This window comes from Athene cunicularia (genome assembly GCF_003259725.1).
Source record: "Athene cunicularia isolate RWA chromosome 2 unlocalized genomic scaffold, athCun1 chr2_part1, whole genome shotgun sequence".
Taxonomy (NCBI): domain Eukaryota; kingdom Metazoa; phylum Chordata; class Aves; order Strigiformes; family Strigidae; genus Athene; species Athene cunicularia.
In genome coordinates this window covers 45,961,864-45,986,303 of record NW_020799095.1, presented here as the reverse complement: position 1 = coordinate 45,986,303, position 24,440 = coordinate 45,961,864, and the positions used below count along the sequence as shown (strand labels likewise).

Genomic DNA, 24,440 nt, shown 5'->3' with positions numbered 1-24,440 from the left:
CTTGGAGAGGAGTAGTATGTGGGGAGAAAGCTATCCTTTATCAGTAAGGAAAAAACTAGTATGTTTTGTTGTTGACAAATAAGTGAAAGATGTTACTGTAGAAGATACTTGAAAATTTCTTTAAGGGAGCATTCGAAATGGAGGTGGGTAAAGAAGGAGCTTCACATTTTTCTTACAAAAATGCTAGTGTTTGCATTCACTGAGCCTGCTAAGTAAAGCTTTTTTACTGGAGTTGAGAAATTCCAAAAAGCTTGATAAGCAAAGTTATGTTCCTAGAGGAGGCGTTTCAATATATAGTCCACAGATTTAAAATGATACTATGCAATATTTAGACATCTCTGGTTAAAGTCCAAAAACTGAAATACAAATGAGTATGTGAGTGAGTCATTTGACAGTGGTAAAATAGTGAGGGGTGAGAACATAAAGACATAAAGAAGATGAATTTTTAAATTTTTCCTAAAACACTTTATGCTTTTCGGACTTAGTATACTCATAGTTTCTTAGGTCTTCAACAATTCATGCAACTAATCTATGTGCCTTCGTTTATAAAGTATATTGAACATTATTGTTATTTTAAGATTATGTATCTGTAAAGGGTTGATCAAAATTTTGCATTCATTCCAGGAGGATTTATTTTAGGTTATATGACATGGATTTGTATAGCTGTGCTGAAATGACTAAACTCTTGGTTCTCAAAGCTTTTAAAGTTGCATTTAAAAGTGACTTACAGAGGCTAATTAAAAATAGATCTTAGTGTGTCATCTCATTAAAATGAATGGGAACACTGATCTTATGCAATAGGACAGCCTGTGGTCCACAGTCTATTTCTGTGAATGAGAGTTGCTGTGACTGGAGTTATATTAGTCTTTTTTAACTCTCGTTCTCCCACCTTGCACCTCATTAAATAGCCTGGTTCTGTTTTCTTGATAACATCCCTCCCTGTTGGTGGCATGAGGCTGCTGTTAGGTGCCCCCTTGCAAAGCTGTTTCTTCTGCAGGCAGAAGCTGCTGAGCATCCTCAGCTTCCCCTCACAGAGCAAGTGTTCCAGCCCATGACCATCTTGGTGGCCTTCCACTGAACTCGCTTCAGTTTACTGATGTCTGTCTTGTACCTGCAAATCCCAAACTGGGTAGAGTAGTCTGTGTGCTGTGTGGGGTGGTGTGACTGCATCCCTTAGTCAGCTGGTTGTGATCCTGTTGATAAGCCTGCATGCTCTCAGCTGTCATTGCTGGGAGGGCATGCTGCCTGCTCCTGGTTAGCCAGACCTCCCAGGTCTTTCTGCAGAGCTGTTCCCCAGGCTGTGGCAGTGGCGGAGTTTGTCAGTCCTGGGTACAGCACTTAGCATTTGTCCTTTATGGATGTCATAAGGTAGGTTTCTGTAGGCCCAATCTGTCTTTACATGAGCAGTTATCTGCCTATATTGTGTGAAAAATAGCCACATAATTCATAAAGTACAATGACCTATCCCTTCTGTAAGGTCAAAATTTCATATTTTTAATGAAAAAAATTGGCAGGTAGATCCAATTTAGTGCTAAAACAATCTAGTAGGAGGGTTTTTTTAATACAGAGTTAAATTGGATTGGCACTTCGATTCTGGAGCACATGAAGCACTAAGTTTTTATTTGGAAATATCTCTGGCTTTTGTTCTGAAGTATGTTCAATGGGTGTTGCTCCTAGTGATGTGTGTTGAGTCTGAAACCAAAGCTGCCTAAGTTGTCCCTTTTTCATCTTGCTAGTTCATTAACTGTAACACTCCCTTAAGACTGATTGAAATGTAAAGGATGCCTGGAAAAAACAATTCTCACGAAAGCGCAGAAGCTACAGTGAATGGCATCTCAGTGTGATGAGTGTATTACTGAAGTACTGCTTCTTCCTAATCTGGCCTCTGTTCATCATACTGTTAATGATGCTGTTTGCTAGTGATTCAACAAAAAAATAGGAAAGCCTGGTCATGCTGATGCATTTTTTGGAAGAGGAGTGATGGTAGCCATAACATCTTGGAGGCCAAGAAATATATATATAGAGAGTTAAAGCTGTTAAAAGAGCAAAATTGCATTTGTAAGTAGTGTTACTTTATCATCTTGGATTTTTTTATCCCCAAAATAAATAACAAAGCAAAAATGAAAAGCATCTGTAGAAGGTCATGATGCAAATTATCCTAACGCTCTGTAGAAAGGTAAAATTTATTTAATGATTTTTTTACTAGAATGCTCTTTAAAAATTAAGATTATACACATCTGTTCCTTGCCTTAATATAGGTCCAAAATACACAGGCAGTCTCTCAGGGAATCTGGGTAGTATGAGTTGTGTATCTGTCTTCGATTTTAAAATTTTTTTTTAGAAGAAAAGCTGTTCTTGGAAAAACTAGAAGCAGACTTTAAGGTTTTATCAAGTAATTCTTACTCTTATTCCAAAAATCTTGAGGTTAATCTGATTCTCTGTTTGACCTTTGACAAACATGAGCTTTGGCACACTCATGAAATATCTAGTCATACGGTGTGTTTACTAAACTGTTGAGGTTAATCCAAGCAGATGTCAGTGTTTAAGCAGTGGCAGGTCATAGAGCCTGTAGCTACTTTTGCTCTTTAAGCCAAAATATTGTGAAATGTGGTTGGCATTTTTTTTTCATTGAAAGTTTTGAAGGCTAACACATTGGGCCAGTGTTAGAGTTGCACAGGTTACTGATGACAAACTCCTGTGCTCTCTGGGGAAACAGAGTTATATTGTCGGGCCAATTATTAAGTGAATGTAAATGTTACTGGGTTTGATGAAATGAATATCATGGTGGTGGTGTAAGGATGCTACAAGAAGCTGGTGTGACATGGAAAACAATATTGACTAGTAATTACTGAAGCTCAAGTTTGGTGGGTAGGCTCCTGGAGGTTTGCTTTTTTTCAGCTTTGCAATTGGTTGACTTTCAGAAACTTTTACTAAGTTACTAGTATTTAACTTTTATAGTTCTCTTAAAAAAAAATCAATTATTTACTACTTGTGCAAGAATTGGAGAGTTCTGTACTGGAATTCATGGAAATTGGAGAGGAATATTTTACTCTTGGCATTTCTGGCATGTGGGTCTGCAAACTGTGTTCCAAGGCTTTGCCAAAGTCTGAAAACTATCAGGCAATAAATACTATGACAGTCAAAATAGAGCAACAGGAGAGAGACTGAAAAACAGAATATTTGGTTAGAAATTCTCAGAATACTGTGCCTTTCAGTCTTGGCCTCTTCTGAGCTGATGCTTATGGGGGCAGCTTCTAAGATAAACTTTTCCTTTCTTGATCACCCCAGTCTGATTGTAGTTACCTGATATAGCAGGTGCTCCCAACTTGAATGATATCTATTTGTCATGTTGAAGTATCTCTGGATTCCTAAGTATACTGATCTGAACAGTCATCAACTCCATGTATCATTAGGATCTTGTGTGTGTCAATGAGTGCTTGTAAAATACTTAAAGATGTTATCATTTCTTATGTGCTGTGAAAGCTCCTATATTGCCAAGGGAGAGGAAATGTATTCTATTCATTCTCAATGTTACTATATGAGTTTTTGGTAAAGGGAATTGTTTGAGGAATTTTGGAAAAATGTCTTTTGGCAACTATGTTGCTTTTCAGAAATGAAGGGGAGAAACATGATAGACCCTTCAAGCCTAGTCTCAATTCCCAGTAAAATCTGTGAGGATCTGTATTGTGAAACAATCCTTCTTGATATGTTTAAATTATAGATTGATTTATTTAATGGAAATCAGTGGTTTTGTTTGCGTTTGAATAAATAGATAGAAATGGATTTTAACTGTACTGTCCAAATAGCCATTTATTGGTGGCTGTACTCAGTGTTAAAGTATTTATTGCAAAGGTGAAAATTAGTGTTATGAGACCATTGACATTATTATCCGGATAATGCAATTCTGCTTTTTTGATTTAAGTTTCTTGCATTAGCAGAGCTTTAGGGCTGTTCAGTTAAAAATGTATGTGTCATCTGTTTTTCTCGTGTAGCATGTATCAGAGCTGAGGAAGATACTAATACTTTGGCATATCCTCTGCATCTCTAGTATTCAGGAACAGCTTGTCTCCATTTAAAAAAAAAAAAAAGTGAGGAGAAAATAAGGAGGAAAAAAAAAAAAAAGGTTTGGCTTCTCTTAAGTTTCAAAATCCCACTTGAAGAAACCGACTGGGAGAGGATGGACATTTAAGACGATGATCAGGGTATTGTGACTATGTGTAGGTAGTCAGAGACAATTGTTGGGTAAACTGGCAAAGCGTGTTTCTTAGAACTCTTCACAGAACTGGAGAGCAAAGGAGTCCAGACAGGGTAAGGCTTTATTCATCGTATCTAGATGGTTTGGAGAAAGAAGCCATGGATAGGGAGGTGGATGAGGTAAGAATTGAATGCCAAGTGGTTGCCTATGTGAACTGAGTGTTTCCTTCTGGGTCCTTGTGACCAGCTGAAGTATTCTCTCCTCCCTCCCTCTGACCTGTATCAAAGTGGTTATTTTCTTTGTTGGATGCTGACATGAGTGAAGGGATACTTGTTTCTTGGATATTGAGGAGATGTGGAGATGGATTAATGTGATTGTACTTTTTGTGCATAAAAGCATAGGGCTGGAAAGGTTCTCCTAATTCCTGAGAGAGGTCCCAAGTAGGACTGACATTGCTTAGGACTTGAAAACCTACTGTGGCCTGTTTGCTATAAGAAGTCATGGTCAACCTAAAACTGTCTAAAACTGGAGTGTGCAGCTCTGATTCAGGTTATGACTCTTGTGGCTGCTCAGATGGTAGAAGTGGTTGAAATCCATAAGACAGTGGTTGTGTAAATGCATATGTTAATTATTGAAATAAACTAATAAGTCTTAATGTGCTTTTCATAGGCAGAGTTTAAATTTTTTCCATTCTGCCTTCAAAATTAAGTGTCTAACAAAACGTTTGGTACTTAAAGAAAATAAACGGTGAGTCTGTATTTTCCTGCCAAATGAATTACTAAATGTCTTAATTGAGTAGCAAGCTACTGAAAGGGCCTAGTTTTCTGCATTGTAGAGGTTCTATCATTTGATTTAAATGCAGTATTTCAACCTTTGTATCCTTCTACAAAACTGCAGAACAGTGAAGAAGGGAAAAGAAGGTGAAGCAGTTCTGCTCTGGCAAGGAGCGTGTGGAATTAATATCATGCTCAGGTTTGCATTTGTTGCCTTTGTAACAGTAACCAAGTGTGCACTTTCAGCCTGGTCAGATAGCTTTCTGGAGATGGAAGACTTTTACAGCCATCTTTTCACAGTGGTGATTAGCAGTTTATCCCTTCCTCTTTAATCTGAGTATGCCTGATGTTGGTCACAGCAGTGTGACTAGAAGTGCCACAGCAGCAAGATGGAGCTCTGAGCTGTAAAAGAGATGCAAGAAGTGGAGGAATTACTTAGTCCATGATGAATTATGTGTGCTATGTGTCCCTGTCTTCATACTGCTACCTGAGAGCAAGGATTATCTTTGGTTTTCCTGTGTGACCTGCGGTATAGATGTATCCTTAAAGAGCTCTGAAATGAAGATTCCTTCTCTGTTACAGTAATTTTTATCTTACTAGAACAGTTCTGTTCCACAATGTAAGTGCATGTGCCATGATGTTAGGATTGTACATCTGTGTTACCATAGTGAATGGAAAAACAACTCTAGCAGGTTTTGAGGAACAGCATATTAGGCTTGGACAAGTTTTACAGCAGATGACCTCCTTGTGGCAGTGCAAAAAAAACCCTGGCAAGCACCCAGATTGTCTTTTATGGATAAGTATTAATTGTCTGCAGACTGCCTGGCAAGAAGAATTATTATAATGAGAGGATATAACTGTTTATCTAATCTTGCTCCTTTGCAGCCTAATGTGCTTTTTCTGAGCCTAGATTTGCCTTGGTATGATCGTTGACCCCTGTTAGCACAGGAAATAAGGCATTGGGGATTGGTGATCTGTACTTCTCCAACTGTTAAACCCATTCTGCTAGCTAGAATGAGGGTTTTTTTTAATAGTTTCTGACCCAGAGCATTTGTTGCCTGACTAATTTCATGGCTCTACAGTTAAGCAGCAAGATTTCTGCATGGTAGTGTTAGAGAAAGAGCCTGTTTCACAGAGCATGCAATTCATCTATATGCACAGGGTCAGTATGAGATTTAAACCATTAAGACCTTTTTAAGCTTCTTGGGTTTAACTGCTGCGTAGGTTGTTGCCTTGCTGAAGTGAGGGAGTTTGACATGGTAAGAGTAATGGGTAAGTTATTTATGAGGAGGTTGTTTGGTTTGGGTTTTTTTGCTTTATTTTACTTTGGATATTTTTATTTTTTGGAAGAGACAATAATCTGCTGCAGTCTGGGAAATGTGAGCTTGAATTTTGACGTGTATTCTTTTGGTTGCAAGTCACTTAGGACTCAGAATTACATTGCCAAAATAAGTGGGATCTTTATAGGTTTCTTTGGGATCATGAATGGCTTCTACCTCTGTTAGTAGTTTTCCGTGTTGAGAAGGGAATAATCTGTTTGTACTCATAAATGTTGTTGTGGTTTGTTCTTTTCAGGTCAGCCTGGCAGGCTTCTGGTAGTTTCTGACTTTTTGAGAAGTCTGAAAAATGCATCAGCGTAAACCCTTGAATGCTACCTGAATATTTTGTTTTCTTAAAACAAATGCTTTGCTAATTAAAAGGTGATTAAATGTTTTCCTGGCTTTTTGTTACTATGCAAAGAACTTGCTGTATTTAGATAAAGATGAGAGAAATCTAATTATTTGTGTTAGTGTTTTTCTCCGCTTTGGGAACTGAGCTGTATTGTTTTTTTGGGGGCCTTTTTTTGATTTGAGAAACTCCAGAAATTTTACCTGATTCTTCTGGGCCACAAAGAAAATGTTATTGCCAGCTTCATATGCTTCACTTCAGGGATTTACTTATGATAATAATTTTCAATATAGCTTGGGGAACTTGTGTTAGTGGATGGGTGCCTAAAGTAAAACTCTGGTCTGGATTGCTTCCTTCCAGCTCTAGGTGGGCATCTCCTCCAGGGTGTATGGGAGCTCTTCTGGAGTCTGCAGAGGCCTGCAGGAACACAGGAAATTACGTTGGAGGCTTTTGCTATTTTCTTTTTTCATATCTGTTTTTCATTTGTTTCCTCTCTTTCTGCAGAGAAGAGTATCCGTAAATGGGACTATCTTGGTGCTATGTGTTGTTAAATTGCACACCATGATTTATGGAATTTCTGGGGCGCTTGTGATGGCTGTTCTTAAGATTTGGACAAGGAGGACTAAACGATGTAGCTTCTTGAGTCTGTGTTCTTTCATTCTGTGCTTTAGGATAGAAACTGAAAATATGGACACGTGGACCTGTTCTTGGGCAGCTTGCTTGAAGTGGCCCTGCCTGAGCAGGGGAGTTGGACAAGGTGACCTCCAGATGTTCCTTCCAACCTCAACCATTCTGTGAAGAATTAGTTCCCTGTGTGTAGTATATTTAGTTAAATAATGATATGTTTAGATGAATGCAGGCATACAAGGAATATACTGTTGTGGAAGAGATAATTATATAACTATTATGAGGAAAATCTAATTTTTATCTTTAATTGCAGTGTGTCACTAGGCTCTTAGTGATTGTTTGCTTCATGTTTTAAAGCAGTAGTATCTACACAGAATGTGCAAACTGATTGTGTTTATTTTTTTAATGGGAAAGTGAAATGAGATTTAATTCTTAAGGTCTGTGTTTAAATTTTAAGTTCCCAAAATCGTTTAGTGGGAGAGTAACCTATAGAATGTATTTCCTAATGAATAGAACTGATGAGGTAACAGGCAGCACTCTCAAAATGTGTATTTTCACTCTCTTTCAGGTAATTGAGAATGGGTCCTCAATGATGCTAAGTCTACAATGGGAAGTATCACACTTCGCTATTTCTGCTATGGGTGCCTTTTCACATCTGTGACCTGGACACTTCTGCTCTTTGTTTATTTCAACTTCAGTGAAGAAAACCAATCCTTCAAGAATGTGCCCATCAAGGGGCTGGAACCTCAGAGGCCATTTCCAAAAAAATTCTACCCCCGTTTTACACGGGGGCCAGTTCACATACCTGAATTGCAACAGAAAGAGAATAAGATAGGAAATCCTCTTGGAAATCATGTCCAGGACCCAGTTAAGGGAGAGGTAGAATTCTCTCCTGAAATGGGTAAGTGTTTTTCAGTGTTGGTGACAAACTTATTAAAACAGTAGAGGAAATGAGATAACAAGGGTGTTTGTAAAGGATCTTGGGGAAAAATGTATAATGAAGTCCTTGTGTTTGTTAAACCTAGTGGCTCTCTTCATTACGAATTACTTGAAATCCATTCTACTGTGTTTAATTTTAATCCAAAATGTACTATTCCTAACACAGCTGTGCTGTGTAAGTGCTAATGAGGACTGGATTACAGCAAGGTGTCTCCCCTTGATGTAGTTCTTGCTTTTGGAGTTCAGTGTATGGTTGCTTTGTATCTTACTCCTATATTAATTGGGCTCAAATACATAAACTTTAATTAGCTACAGAGAAGCTCTGCTCATATGCAGTAATAAAAAATAGCTTGATAACAATACACAATGAAGAGGACCCATTGAGTTGGAGAATATCCTCAGAGTATGAAATCATCTACAAGAAATGTGTGTGGGGAAAAATTACAGTGAAAGATTTATTGGGATGACAGTGGGTCAGGCTGAATCCTGCTTACTTAGTACCAACAAAGGTCTGTGTGTTTCACTGGAGCATATTTCATCAATGAGATGGTTTAGGTTTGTCTTCCAAACTTGCCTTCCAAACTAAAATGCTTTGTGTATTTAAATGCTTACAGCTTATTTGTTACTGTGTTCAGATGTGCAGACTGGGGCATGTTGCGTACTGTCTTATAAACTTGCTTTAAGTCTGGAAGCAGAAACTGAGTGTTGTATTGGTTTCCGCTGCTTCTTTGGGAAATATGGCATAGTGACCTTCATAGTCAGGAGTTTAATACTCATATCTGACTCAAGTCCTCTATCATTACTTTGGATGAATGTTTGGATCCCAAGCTTCAAGGGTTTATAGAACTTTACCAAACTTGGGTTTCTGAGTTGTTAGACCTGTATGAATATGTAGGAAAAATGCAAATTCATGTTGCCGTGTGGCATTACGAATGTTTATCAGTTCACTGCAAAAAACATGAGAGCTAAAGTGAGGTGAAGGCCAGTCCACAGGTGGCTATTTCTTTCCAACTATTCAGCATGGGCCAGGAAAGAAATCGGAGCATTTTAACTGAAAAGTCCCTTGATCTTCAAACCAAGTGTCTGGTTTGGCTGGTGAAAGCTAAGGCAAGTTATAGTGCCAGGATAAATTCTACATGAATCATCAGTAGGCAGCTGGCTCTCTGTTAGAATTAGATCAGGTGCTTCCTGTCTATCTAGGTTAGGACAGTGATTGATAAACATGCAAAGAAAAAAAAAGAAAGAAAAGTTGACATATGATAGCAAAAAACAAACTGTCATCTGGTATGGCAATCTTTTTTTTTTTTTTCCCTCTCCAATTAATCTGAGAGCCACATAATGCTGCTGAAGTAAAGCTTAAACTGCTGCTTCAATTGCAAAGCCCTTATTTTTCCAAGGATGTTTATCTGCTGTTTGAACTGAAATCTTTCAGGCCTTTTGCATGCACTTAGGATATTGTTCTTCATGAGAATGTTTTAAAAATATAAGTACTCTTTCTTATCTATAATCATAAGAGCAGAAAAAAGTAGTTAGTGGTTGGGTATGGATGGACTGTAGAATGAAACATTTGGTATGTGTTTCTTAATCTTATGCTTTGTATGAAGAAAATGTTTTAAGCTGACCCAGTGGTACGGTGTTTCTGTGGTGCTGAGTGTTCAAGAGTGATTGCGCTGGGTGTCTGAACTGACAAGCTGGAAACCTTAGTTTGGAAATGCACATAGTTCAGAGGAGGACTGACTGATCCCTTTAGACTGTTGGTGCTAGAAGAGTGGCACTGCCACTGCAAATGCTTCATTCCTGCCCTGGCAGTGCAACTTATCCACAGTGGGGGCACTCATCCATGACCATGGCAGTCAGTCACCACATCTTTTGTGGGTATTGTTACCCAGTGCTTCCCACTTGGTCCTGCACAAAAGTCAAGGCATCTATTCTCGAGGTGTTTGATAGCGCAGCTGCATTGCAATTACTGTACTCAAGACTAAAAGCAGCAGGGTGGGAAATGTAAATGGTGGGAATGTGGATTCACAGAATTCCCTCTAGAAGATCATGTACCTACAGGTAGACTTTGTTGCTGAGACACAACTGGTAGTGACACACCTGTGCTCTGAAGGCCAGCCAGGACTACTTGTTGGGAAAGGAAGAAAGCTTCAAAACGTTTTTTATGACCTTTCTTGTGTTCTGTTTTTTAACCCATGTCATTTTCTCTGGGTATGAGCTCAGCTGGCTTCTGTGTAGCTGTTGAAAACTGGAGAACATGAGGTATGAAGAAAGGCTGAGAGGATTGGGTTTATTCTGCCTTAGAGAAAAGGCCAAGGAAGGGGTGAGATTTTGTGCTGTCAACAGCAACTTACTGGGAGGCTGTAGGGAAGACAGAGCCAGACTTTTTCCAGAGATGCATGGGATTATGATAAGAAATTGGAGCAAGGGAGAGATTTCAGTTAGGTAAGAGGAAAGAGATTTTCAGTGAGATGGTGGTCAAATGCTTGAATGGGGACATGAAGAGGTGGTAGAATCTGCATCCTTGGAGATACTGGAGGCTTTCTAAACTTAACTGGACAAGTTCTGAGCAGCCTGATCTAAATAGTTGGACCTGCTCTGAGCAGGGGATTAGACCAGGTGTCCCTACCAATCTAAATTAGTCTGTGATTGTATGAAATGTATTATCCTGGATGTATGATAGCATGTGAATGAGGAACCCCCTTGTTAATGATTTTCTGCAGATTTTGAACCGTATGGAGATGATGAGCAGAGTGGAAGGAGATAAATTACATGATCCTTGCTCACTTCTTGTAAGGAAATTTCAGTGAAATTGCATCTGTAGCGTGCTAATAGCTAGAGAGGATATATGCATCTCATTCTGGTGGCCAGCTGACCAGAGACAATTAAAAGTCATTGCTCTGCTACCTGAATTATTGCAGAAGTGGCTAGCTGACACAGGTGGTGGCTACAGCTTCCCTCATCTTCCTCTTCTTTTTCTGTGGCAGAGTTGAGTGAAGTACCATAATATGTTTCTGTTCACACTGGTGAGTATAAGGCTCAGTGAGAGAGAAACTCATGACACTGAGTCAAGGCAGGCAGGATGGCACTGAGGATTTCAACCTTGGCCTCTAGCTGTGCACTTATGTATACCAGCAGTTGCTGCCTCTGCCATGCTCAGCAACAGTTGCTGCTTCTCCTGCAATAATCAACAGAGAAACAGCTAGCTCTGTTGCTATTTTACTTGCTGTCAAATTCCCGGGTGAGAGAAACAAGAATCTTACATTTTTTCATAGCTATTTTTATGTTGCTGCAGACTTGAGAAAACTGCATGAAACGAGCTGCTGCTGTGAGGGTTTTTCTACCATTGTAAATGTCTTTTCTTTCTCAAAAATACCATTACAGACCCTTCATCTGTACGGATAAGTGCTGATTCACTGTGTGCCAAAATCTATCCTCCGTTGCTTGCTTGATGTTGTTTTTTAGGTGGTGCTAAGAATTAGAGGCCATTTAAGTGACGGGAGTGTGTCTGGTAGGGCAATAAACACAGTGGAACCCTCAGTCTTTGGAGAATGATTTCATTTTATTACAGTTGCCAGGGTTACTCTTAAGTCCTGCATATTTGTGAAGGGTAACAAAAATAGTTGCACAAAAATAAACTTTGCAAAACCAGAGGGGTTTCTGAAGAATATAATGGATTTTAGGGGAGGTTAAAGCATACATTTCAATCATTGATTGTTTCCAAAGGGTATTTTTGACTCTGTTAACTGGCATGTTCCTTTTGCAGGAATGATTTTTAATGAAGAAGATCAGGAAGTGAGAGACTTGGGCTATCAGAAGCATGCTTTCAATATGCTTATCAGTAATCGGCTCGGATACCACAGGGATGTGCCTGATACAAGAGATGCAAAGTATGTACTAATTTTTGGAGGGGATATAGTATAATTGCCATGTGTTTAAGGGCTTGTTACTTGCGTTATACCTTATATAGTATCTAACGTTTTTGGTATTACGTGTCTGTTAGATAATCCTTCAGCCTCCTGTGTTGCTGGAGGCAGATTTCCAGCTATTTAAACAGGAGTGCTTGAGGTTAGGATTTTTATTCTTTGGTCTTTTCTGTCTTTTTTGACTGAGTGTTGTTTCTGGAGATCTAATTTTTTGCCAGCTGGAAAAGGTATGTGATAAGTAAAGCCCCACATAAACCAGGCTTCATGAAAAAAAGATTGCTACTCCCTGAAAGCAAATTCCCAATTCTTAATTCACTTTAAGACTGCTTAATGAAGAACTAGATTGGATATGCTTATTCAAATTTTATTAATTTAATTTTTGTGAGCAGTAGGATTGGCAGACAGCTATTTTGATAGGAAACAAGATTCCAAAAATACTTTAAATAAAAGTCAGTGTGCAAAAGTCCTAGGAATCAAACTTTCTTTCCAGCAGTACTAGGATTATGCTTCCTGTATTTCATCTTGCTAGCTGTGTATTCGGTTACTTAAAACATACTACAATATTTTTATTTTTTTGAATCTGCATTTTACATTCATACTTAGTACTGTAACTACCAAAAGAGATGCTATAATTCTGTTTGATACCTTTGAAAGATGGACATTAAATGTTCCAGTGCCCAAGTTAATGAGAGACTTCCACTTTATGTGCTATTTCACATTTGTTGTAAGCCAACAGAGGGTAAGGTAGAAGAATGACTGATGACCAAAGGTGCTCTGTTTCTCAATTCAAGTCCTTGCTTGGTATCTGGATTGCACTGCTCTGAATACTTTCTACTGAAAAGTAGATTTTTTTTCTTTTTTTTTCTATAATCTGTCTGATGCAGATTAGAAAACCCACCACTGTAACAACAACAACCCCCCCCCCAACATTTAATTGAAAATTAAGTAAACCTGCATCTGTTTCTAGTGTTTTCTCTGGTGTGTGTATATGTAGTGAATTGTACTTGCTGAAATGTCTCTCCCAAGAGCTGAGTTCATTCCAAGTCGGTGAAGACTCTTCTTGTATACTTCTGGGTTTTCATTTATAATTTCTGATTTTTACTGGATTCCTTAATGCCTGGCATCTTCATACGGCATTATTCTGTGATACTGTGCCCTGTTAGAAGTATGGACAAAATTTGAAAAGGAGAAAGAAAGAAAGAATGATCTGCTTTGAGTGGAAATCAGCTTGCAGATTAAGATGCTTAAATTCAGGTAGCTGCATGTTAGTCAGTTGTCTCTGCTTTTATTATAATTAGCAGAGATCCAGTCAAGTACAGTTAATGGAGCACGCAGAGCTCTTCAGCTGACAAAATGCACTTGTCAGCCTTAGGGTGAGCTGAACACGGTCTGGAATCCACTGACAGCAGTGACTAGATTTATGTGCCTTAATCCCTGAATCCCAACCTTGGTTGTTTAAATGGGTATTGGGCACCATTGGAGGTATTCTGGGTAGTCTCCAGCAAGTGGCCAATAAAGATGTTGTTTTGGTAGGCCTCATGTCATACTTGCCATTCGTGCACATGTCTGAGCTACCCAAGGGTTCTAGACAGTATTGTGACAGCTAAAACAAGCCCTTACTGTTTTCTCTTGTCTTGAGGATCTGTGATTCTCACTCCCACCCCAATCCATCATATCCTCTGTTTTCTGACAAGCAGCAATGTTAATTATAAGTCTGTATTATGTGGAGAGCAACTGACTATGCTGAGGCCTACTATAGATATTAGGGTTTTTAAGTGTGTAGGGGTTCTTCCTACACATTTAATGTTTGCTTGTTATTTATGAAGTTTCAGCAGTGACCTAGCCCTATGGAAATCCCCGTGAAAATAAAGTGATAACTACTATATTTCTGTTTTCAGATGCAGAGAGAAATCCTACCCTTCTGATCTGCCCTCTGCCAGTGTTGTCATCTGTTTCTACAATGAAGCACTTTCTGCCCTGCTTCGCACGGTACACAGTGTCCTGGATCGCACTCCTGCACACCTGCTTCATGAAATTATTTTGGTGGATGACAACAGTGAATTGGGTGAGAGAACCTTTCAGTAATATTTTGGTCAGTGCTTACATGTTGTGACCTTCCTGTGCTTTATTGACTGGTCATAATAAAAACATGGAAGCCATGATGCAAACCCAATTTGTACTGCAGTCCATTTCCAAAAAGTGCCAGCCAATAGAGCTGCATGATGTTCTGAGAAGCCCAAGATGACATCCTCCTTGGCACCAGTGCCATTTTATTGATGAGCTGTATATCATACAGATTTAACATTCAAAAACGGGTTTCAAAGCTAATAATGAGGAATGTGTGTTTGCAGAGGGGGCGATTATAGTTCAGCTGTGTTTCACTGTTTTAACTGTGTTTAACTGGTTTTAGCAGTACCTTGCTTGGGCTGGTGCTCGGAGCAGATTACACTGGTATTTCCATAAACTTTGTGGGCCAATAGTAACTGTGGCTGCATCAGAAAGGAATTGAATGCACACAGTCTCAGCTGCCGTCTTGCAAATAAGTTGATGTGGCACTATGGAAACAGCGCGTCAGTTTTCTGTACTTGCTCAGCATTTCAGACTGGTGGCGTGCTGGGATGGAGTTCAGCCTTTGCTGGGAGGGCTTTGCGTGGCTCTCGCACAGCCTCTTGTGGCCACCCTAGGAGTAGCTGTCCCTGGCTCTTGGAGCAGCCTCTGCTCCCTCAAGTCTGGAAGGGGCCCTGGAGGGGTAAACCTTGCAGAATTGCTTTGCTGTTGTTGAAAGACTGATGCTTCGGCATTTTTCACTCGAACGATGGACAAGGCAAAGACAGACAAACAATTCAAGTGTTTTGGCACTTCAAAAGTGAAGTGCCTGTTGAGGAATGTGCTAGTGTAGTGATACTTGCCAGCAGGACTGTGCAAGTTCCCTGCCTGCCTCTGAACAAGTCCACAACTTCTTGCATTTTTAAAATGGTTTTTAGATTGTATTCTTTTTAGTACATATAATGAGCTCCCTTAGTCTCATTGTTTGGTTTCTGCGTTAAGTCCTCACTTGCTCTAAAAGACTGATTAGATATGTATAATGTAGAATGAAATTCTCTTGTTATGCAGCTAAGTTCATTTCTCTGAGGTCAGATCAAATGTTAAGATACAGGAGAGAACAAAGATCCAACACTTCATCCCTGGCTGATAAGAATACCTAATATTTAAAAGCTTTTGATTTGTGTTTTGGAAGCAATATACACTCTTTACTACAAAGTCTCTTGTGCAATTTGTTGTTTTAAAGTTTTGTAACCTTCATATTCAGAACTAAGCTTGCTTCAAAACTCAGCCTTTTGAATGTGGTAATACATTTGGTTAATGCCTGTGTTCAGGCAGTAATGCTATCACTCTTCTGGTCTGTTACTAATTTGAAGGCCAAATTGGGTTGAAAACATTCAAGTAGCAACATTTGCCTTTTTGACTTCAAATAAACTTGTTTTGAAGTCGAAGGTTGGAGGAGATATTACTGCTCTGGATGATGACAGTACTACTGATGTTTGCACTGCTGCTTAGTTTTAATGGATGGATGGAATTTTACAGCTGAAGAATGGCAAAGTTAGTTTGGTGGCTGAGGTAATGGGCAAAGGCTTTGGCTGTGCCCTGGATCTCATGTGAGCTTTAGCAGGTTGCTTAATCTCTATGCCTCTCTGTTATTTTCTTTTTTTATGCATTTTTCCATTTTCCCTACATTGCCTACTTCCTGAAATGGTATCTTAGATGAAATACTGCCTATTTCTTCAGCTTTACATACAGGAACTCTGCTGCATGTCAGTGCTGTTGTGTAAAGCTTGGGTCTTTGCATCTAGTTTTGCCTCAGAAAGCTTCTTACACTCAATCATCAACAGTCTTACTAGCTAAGCAGGCATTTCCATGGCTCAGCTGAGCCCAGTGTTATATTTTTCTTGCCCTTTGTGGCATATCAGGATTTATTTTTTTCCCTGCTTTAGGCTTTACCTGTTATGGAACAGCCTACAGGATATGTTGAAGACTGTTAATGGGGGCATTCTTCTATGCAGAAGAAGAGATTGAAGAACAGAAAAGGAGGAAATTGTCTGCAACTCAGTACTTTGAAACAATAACACCCCTGATTCTCATCTGAGATTTCTCTTGTTTGGAGGAGCCTTTGTTCCAGAGATATGGAGCAAGATAATGGCTAAAGTAATTTTTGGAAACTCTACTGACTAAAAGGGAGCAATTCTCTCCTTGGAGCAAAATTTCTCAGGCAGGCTATATCGAAGCAATTTTTTGGGTTATGTCAGAAGGAATCAGTCTTCCCAGTGAATGTGAAGCTGACACAAGAACTGATCAGACAACGGAAACCTCAAAAGGTGTCTGAGACTAAACTGTCTGTTGAGAATGGTCCATGATATGTTCAGTCCCAGGCAACGGCTGGGCACATTTTCCAGCAGAATGCTAGTTTGTCCAGGTCAAAACTGTTTGCTGAGAGCGTATTAGCCCTTAGGTACTACTGGCTGTTGCATTCTGCTGCTCAAGCCTGTGTTGTAGGCCTGATTTAGCTACCGGGATGGCCACGACCTTTTAGATTTCCACTGGTGTTTTCAGAAGTTTGCACATGCAAATCTATTTCTTCTTGTATTTTATGTCCTTTCATGCAGCCTTATCTGCCCTAAGTGCTGAGTTTGATAACTGACCTTTTCTGCTTTGTGCTAGCCCTTTGTTTTCTGCAGTTGTACACTGTCTTTTCCTTGCTATGGTACATCAGGTGAAGAATGATTCAAGCAGTACTTTATTTTACATTTGCAAATCCTATTCTGTTTATTTGGGTATCTCATTTGGTTGGCACCCTGGAGATGACTTTATTTCATCAACTTTCTAGGAGACTTTCTCAAAAAAAAATCTTTCCTATTATCTCTGGCATATGATGTCACATTCAAGACCAGGGGAGAGAATTCCTGTGACCCAAATGAATGCTGTTTGAGTCTCTTCAGAGACTTTTCTTTGTCTGAGAATATTCTCTAGCACCATATTTGCTATCTGGTACCTTCTCATTCTTGATCCACGATGCTGTCTTGCAGTGCAAAGGCTGAGATCTTAACCTTTGGAGCTGCTTCTGGGAATCTCCTTTTCAGTCTTTGTGCCTGAAGGTTCTTATATTTCCTGAAGGTTACAGCCCTGGCTTCCAAATATATTTCTTTGACATTTAATCTTGTTAACAGGAACTTTAATGTTTGAACTGACATTCATCAGAAGAATAGTATTTATTCCTTTTATTAATCAGAATAATAATATTCCTTTCTGTTGAAAGTCTGTCTGTGCCTCTCTAGACCAAGGGTCTCTTTGAAGTCTCAGCTGGCTTTTTGGTTTTCTTTCTCATTTTTATATTGTTGTTTATTCCTCCATAAGCTTATTAACTTGTGTTTTCCTATCACTTGAGTCTTCATGTGTCCATCTTCTCTTCAGTGGTCCTGCTTTAATGTCAGAAACCACTCAGGTTTCCTCAGGTGAAAAAAGTATTTTTACTCTTAAAATTGCCATTAATGTCGGTTAAGTTACAGTCATGCTTACAGATTTCCGTGAACTTTGCTATCCACTTGCCAGCAGTGTCTTTGATTCTACCATTTTTAGAAGAGCAACAGCCTGTGGGTGAGTTGTACTTTGTATCTGCTGTTGTATCAGCTAAGCAGATACAGAAAATGAAAGGTGCCTTCATGCTTCTTTTTAAAGGTGTCAGCATTTGTTTTAGTGCATGGAACATGTGAAAGGGTTTTCATTACTTCTGCTGCAAATGACAGTCACCATGAGAAGAATTTGGAAATGCTGTTTCTTTGCATAGTGCCTTTTATTTTTTTTTAGCAACAGTAACTCCTTTTAGCATAGAGTCTAGTAGTCCCAGTTAACTTGAGTTATATTGTACAAAAGGCTTTGAAAACAGAACAGAAAGATCACAATCCAGTCTGTATTTGGGAAACCAAGGCTAAGCGTAAAACCTGAGACAGTGGCAGCATATAAAAAGTTAATTGGGAAAATACAAGGAAGTGCTTATCAGCAGGAATGCACCTGCCTGTGGAAGGCCCAGTGGTGTGGTCAATCACCCTCTTCAGTGCAGGGTGTGCACCTGCTTTGTCCATGTGCGTCTCCACAGTGCAGCAGAAAAAAGTGAAGCAGTTGCTAGGAAAATGTGCAAGTAAAACAACAAGCCCCCCAGAATTGGAGGGCAGGTGTACAATGTGGGATCACTGACTGTGCTTTTGATACCCATGATTTGAAGCTGTGTTGTATTGGGGTGGCTTTTTCACCCTTTTTGAGTTGAACATCTTGGGACTTTAAACAAAGCTTTTACAGTTTCCATCCTGTTGTTGAACTAGTGTTTTTCTTTTCTCAGCTGACTTGAAGAAGGACTTGGGTGAATATGTTCAAACTCAGCTTCCAAAAACCACAAAATTGGTAAGAAATGAAAAGCGGGAAGGCTTGATTCGAGGAAGGATGATTGGAGCCTCTCATGCCACAGGTATAGTTTCTTGTTTCTCTTTTCCTTGCATACTTTGACCATATGTTAGTTGCATGACTTCTCTTTCTATAGTGCAGCTCTTTCAGATGTTGTATGTTTGACCTGTGATTGCTTTAGTCCACTGTAGGGACTCTGCATGTCATGTCATGTTATAAGCTACACAGTTTAGTTGAGGGGAAGAAAGATTTGAGATAATTCTGTCTTAGCTGAGAGACATTTTAGCAATTATTTTAGAATAATTACTGACTTTAATTGTATTGATCTTTGACTGTTACATTAACCTATGTCACAACAGCTACCCAAAGTCTTCAGTGATACTTATATAATGATAATTGGAGACCTTAACTAACATTACCTGTGTATTTAAATGTTTACATCATGCACTTGACCATGATCTTTATAAAGCTTTCTCCAGTATTTTCTCATAGCTTTACTGAATTAGTCCTCACCTGAGGTTTTTCTGTTACTCAAAGAGAAGGAAGCAAGGAGGACTTGGTACTTGGTTGTGTGTAAATATAGAGTAGATATAATAAATTCAATGGATTTATAGTTTGTAGTTAACTTTAGGAAATCTGTGCTGTGTAAGGGAGGGGGTGATTTTTCAAGTCACCCCAATAATGACTTTGGAAATTTGGAGTCAAATTTGAGTGTCTTTTAAATGTTGTCTGAAGTGTTGATTTCTCGTTTTTTTTTCTTCCTGCAGAAGTTTGCTTTTGATAAAATGAGTTAGTTTTTTAGAATGGGTCAGTGACATGGTAAAACAAAACCAGTATTTGATAATTTAATGAGGAAGTGTAGATTGTCCTAATTCATGTCCTGAAAGAATGTTGTCTTGGGAACATCTCCATTTGCACTAGGTATTGTGGTTGCAAAATATTTTCTGTATGTTTCATGTGAAAACTGTTGCTCTAAAATAGCAGTCGTCTTCATTAATGTACACACTAATCTGGTTTCTAATTTGTCAATCTAATTGTAACACTTCTCATGCAAGCTTTTCTATTGTTCAGTGAGTGTTAATTGGGATAAAAACAATATTTGGTGCTTTATGTACACTGTGTGTCTTTTACCATAATATGCTTCCAGTTAAATTCTTGGGTGTCTGAGAAAGTATGTGTTACTTTTTCAAATAATTTTGAGTGGCAGACAAGGACTCTTAATTGATGTTTGCTCATTAGCATTGTAATGATGTAATCCAGAGAGAAAATTGGGCTTACACTTTCCAAACTGTGATAGGAGGTATTTGAGTTAGTGCAATTTGAAGTCATTTTTTTTTTTTTTTTTTTTTTTTTTTTCGGTCAAATACTGTCTGTTGTTAATGGGTGCCTCATTATATTGGCATGTTTCAAAGTTGTTTTCCTTAAAGCTCTTTCCCATCTCTTCCATGTTATTCTAGTATTAAGTAAATTTTATGTTGCATCGTAAAAATTCAGATGACTTTTCAGATCAACAGAGCCTGCAGGTGTCTCATGGATCAAACTGTCCTCTCTGACCATGGTGGATAATCCCCATGTAAACTGATGGGACTGAAGTGTTGTTTGGTCTAACACTGATGGATTGGCTATGCCGTTTTAGGGAATTCATTCTCCTTTTAAACTAATAAATCCACAGTCACTCTAGAGCTAATGTAATAGGGCGATGCTCTATGTTACTTTATATTCAAGAATTGAAACGTTGTGGCTTGTTTCATGGGCAAATGGGAATTAGTTCATTAGAATGACTTTGTTTAAAATCCACAGATCTTCGCACAGGTCTTTGCTGCAATAGTACCTGGATGGATGCTGAAGCATGATACGAAGAGAGCCCAGGGCAATTACAGTCAGTGAACAAAACGAGCTTTGTCATGGGGATAATTCATCCAGTCCAGTATCTGTCATCTTCAGCTATCTCTGTAGTCTAACTCAGGCATGGGAAGTGCTCTGCTTTAGGACAAATGCACCTCATAACTCTTAGAACACTGGTCTGATGATGTTTCATTTAAAGTACAGTAGCTCTGCAGAATCTGGGTAGAATCTGACTATAAAACCCTGTCAAAGAAATGCAGATAATGGCTCACTTGAGCAATTCATGGCTAAATGTGAATAGTCAGGATATACCTTCTGCCTTTGACTAAACTAATCCCTGTGAAGTCTCTGGTTTGTCAGTACTCTGAGTGCAGATGGTGTTTTCCCTCTGTTACACAGTGTGGTGAGGATACTGCTGATACTTTGCTGCCCATATAATAGCTTATGTGTTTGTGTTTCATGCTACCATGGATCTTTTTGCTTCGTGTGCTTTGGCCTCTGTAGGGAAAGTGCTGGTATTCCTGGACAGTCACTGTGAGGTGAACGAGATGTGGTTACAACCTCTGCTGACTCCCATCAGAGAAGATCGCAGGACTGTGGTGTGCCCTGTGATTGACATAATCAGTGCTGACACGCTTACCTACAGCTCTTCCCCTGTTGTGCGTGGAGGATTTAACTGGGGCCTGCACTTTAAGTGGGATCTTGTTCCTTTGTCAGAACTGGAAGGACCCGAGGGAGCCACTGCTCCAATCAAGTAAGGTTCCTCCTATGTGGTGTGAAGCTCTGTATAACATATGCATGATCAGAAGCACTTCTTAAGCATTCTGGAGAGTTATCTGCATGTGTAGTTTTAGAAGCAGATGCCTAATCTGTCAAATATCTGACTTGCTTTACTTGGAAATAGTTTTGGTTACTGTTACCTCTTTCAGTTTAACCTCTTGCATTTAATCACGAATTAGATATATCTGTCTTACTAGGTCAAGAAAACACACTTCTAGAGAATGCTTATATCAGCAGATATTGCTAAAGATGAAAGTCTGAAGGAGCTCATGCTATTCTGTATTAGATCTGCCCAGTAATTTCACTTTTGAGCTATGCATTGATGTTTGTTTCCAGTCTGTCTGTTTGGCTTAATGATGATTATGATAACTTGTCTTTGTGCTAGTAATGCCTGTTTATCCCACTTTATATAGATGCTACAATTTCTGTGATTAAATGCTAAAGAATTGCTAGATTGGGAAAATAATTTTTTTCTAGTAATAGGAAGGTGGTCCCCTAGTTGATGGGAGAGAACATCAGAGCATATGGTAATTTTCTATGTCGACATAATTTTCTTTGCTTCAGGTTTAATTTATATTTTTCCTCAAACAAGCAATTATTTTGTCATAAAGCTTCCTAAATGAATACACGTGGATGTGAAAACCATCTTTAAAATGCACTCTTTGCACAGTGTTGCAAATGCCTAAAAATGTCTGCTGGAAACCTGTGTGTATTGTTTTTGTGGGTCTTTCAAGTCTTAACCATTGGTGGCTGTCTTGCCTATACAGAACTGGCAAGATTTGGTTCCTACTGGACGTGTAACTTATAAAATGATGTCAGTAGATGCCTTTTTTAGTAGCAGACACATCTGGTTCAGACACGAGAATAGAAGCTGTCGCAGTGTGAATCGCTTCATGAGATGGGCCAGTGCTGGTAGAATGATGGCAAGAAACTGATGGTACCTTTTCTAGTTGCAGGTATCTTTCTCAGGGCAGAATTCAGGTTTGTAAGGTGGAAGAACTTTGTCTTTTTTACAAACTGACTCCTTGCAGATAATGTGGTACTTTCAAAAGATTGCAAAGTGAAAAAGAAATCGGGCAGTCTCATCTCTCTTTCTCTTGGACTGTAAATGAAGAGCATTTCAGGCTGACGCAAGCAGCTCCAGCACAGGGTTCTTTGCTGTTGTCTGACAGCTGTGCAGTTAGTCTTTCCACGCCTGCCCATCACAAGATTTGGTCTGAGAAGCCAGGAAAATCCTTAAGTTGCTTAACAGTTTGGCTTGTTTGGAAAGTGTCACGGTGGCAATTCTGAAGCTAGAAGGCAAAGGACAGACTAGGAAAATCTGAATGGGGAACCAGCATAGAAAATCTTAAATCTTATTCTGTTAAGAACTGCTCTCACAGTTAATGTGGGGGATGTCTCAACTTTAGTTCTTGCTGTGTTCAACACCGTTGTTGCATTCCTTCAACTCACTTGAAGGAAAAACTCCCATGAAAAAGGCAGAGAACTTTAACTTAAAGGGAGTAATCTAAAAATAATACATTTTCTAAGTACGAGAGTGACTTTTCCTACTTAGAGGTCTCTGCCTGCTTTGAAAAAGAAGGTAGATTGCTATTTAGCCTTTGAAAATGGCTTTCCATCAAATGGAAGGTCTTACATTCTATATTTTAGAGACCTTCATAATGAAATAATTTGGTGCCAGGGATTGAAAAATTGAGAGCACCCTTTCAAACCAGGCTTTAAAGTGACAGAAGCTGTAGTGGAAAATTGTGTGAGAAAAGCAAGGAAATCCACACTCGGGCTTGGTTTTGTCACAGGTTTTTATTAGTAAGGATTACAAGAATCCTGTTCCCAGTCCATTGTATGTGCCAACTATCATATCATATTTATGTAGTGTTTTTAATATATTTTTTTAAATATTCTAGGACATCTACATATTATAACTTTGTGATACAGTAGCAATTCAGTCTAGAGACTGTACAATGGGGGTCATATACAGATTTTTACAAAATAAAGCACCATTCTAGTAACAGGCAAGGTGAAAAACCAGAAAATGCTGAAGCGAACATCTATGCCAGTGTACAAACTGTAAATAACTTACCAATTAACTGATCACTGCATCAATGATGAAACAATGCTGCTCCTGGTATTTATCTAAGCTGCAGAGTAGCATTACTTTTAGCAGCCTCCTGGCTTGTATAGTTAAAATTTGGACTTTTTTATCTAATTTTATATATATATATATATATATATATATATATAAAAAATAGCTTGTTTCTTGATCTAATTTAATATGGGAAATTAATGTGTACTCTAGATTCTACTCTTTCTGCAGTTCAGTCAAGCCTGGTCTGTATAATTTGCCCCACATTTTGTGCAAGTGTACACATTTGTAACTGTAGAGAAACTAGTTTCTTGTAAAGACAGATCTAATTAAAGGCAGCTCCTAAGTTTCACTGTAGAAAACTCAATGGACTCCAAACTTGTACAAGTTTTTACTTTTTAATTTTTGTTTGGGTTGTTTTTTTTGTAGAGAAACAGCTTTGTTCCTTTTTCTCTGTCCTATCCCTTTTGCTTGTTTGCTATGCAAAGAAATATGGTTTATAGGTACTGGAATAATAAAAGATCATAAGTACCACTTACAGATCTGCAAATGTTTTGAGGCTAGCAGTGTAATCTGATTTCTAGTGTCTGCAGGATTTAAATTATATTATTTAAAATGTATTAAATTTAAGCTTTGAGACTAGCAGATTCAGCTAAAATTATTGGGCTTTTTTCTCTAGAAGAAAATTAACTACTTCCAATATTCCTTTTTAGGTCACCTACTATGGCTGGAGGCCTCTTTGCCATGTATCGCGAGTACTTTAATGAACTTGGACAATATGATAGTGGCATGGACATCTGGGGAGGAGAAAATCTGGAAATATCTTTTCGGGTAATCTGGCTTTTACATGTATTGGAGTATGAACCTCAGTGTCTGGCTGCTTCTCTTCCCTATGTACAATTTCTTTAGCACTCGAATAGCTATTTGCACACAGAAATTGACACACTTATTCCCAGGAAGGATGCCTTCAGCATGCAGTAACTGCCTTTACAATAATCTTTAAATTACGTTTTAATGGGAAGATTAAAGAGAATTTGGAGCTCTGTAGTTAAATGCTTGTGGCTCTTTCTTAGGTGGAGCATTTCATAATACCCAGAGAAGCATAAGAAAAGAACAATCATGCAAATTTCTGAAATGAGTTTATAAGCAATATCTAA

At 38.7% G+C, this 24,440-nt stretch overlaps 1 protein-coding gene across 3 annotated transcripts in view; it reads left to right on the top strand.

Annotated features, from left to right (window-relative positions):
- GALNT11 (polypeptide N-acetylgalactosaminyltransferase 11) overlaps positions 1-24,440 on the top strand; it is a 51,460-nt gene that overhangs the window by 6,632 nt on the left and 20,388 nt on the right. For 2 of the 3 annotated variants that reach the window (XM_026842729.1, XM_026842728.1), the window contains exons 2-7: positions 7,832-8,164; positions 11,966-12,089; positions 14,024-14,190; positions 18,514-18,639; positions 20,925-21,174; positions 23,997-24,114. In XM_026842729.1, coding sequence (XP_026698530.1) covers positions 7,870-8,164; positions 11,966-12,089; positions 14,024-14,190; positions 18,514-18,639; positions 20,925-21,174; positions 23,997-24,114 — 1,080 coding nt within the window. In that variant the 5' untranslated portion in view covers positions 7,832-7,869. Of the gene's footprint in view, positions 1-6,181; positions 6,228-7,831; positions 8,165-11,965; positions 12,090-14,023; positions 14,191-18,513; positions 18,640-20,924; positions 21,175-23,996; positions 24,115-24,440 lie in introns of those variants that run through there. The other variant, XM_026842726.1, reaches the window with a different exon arrangement.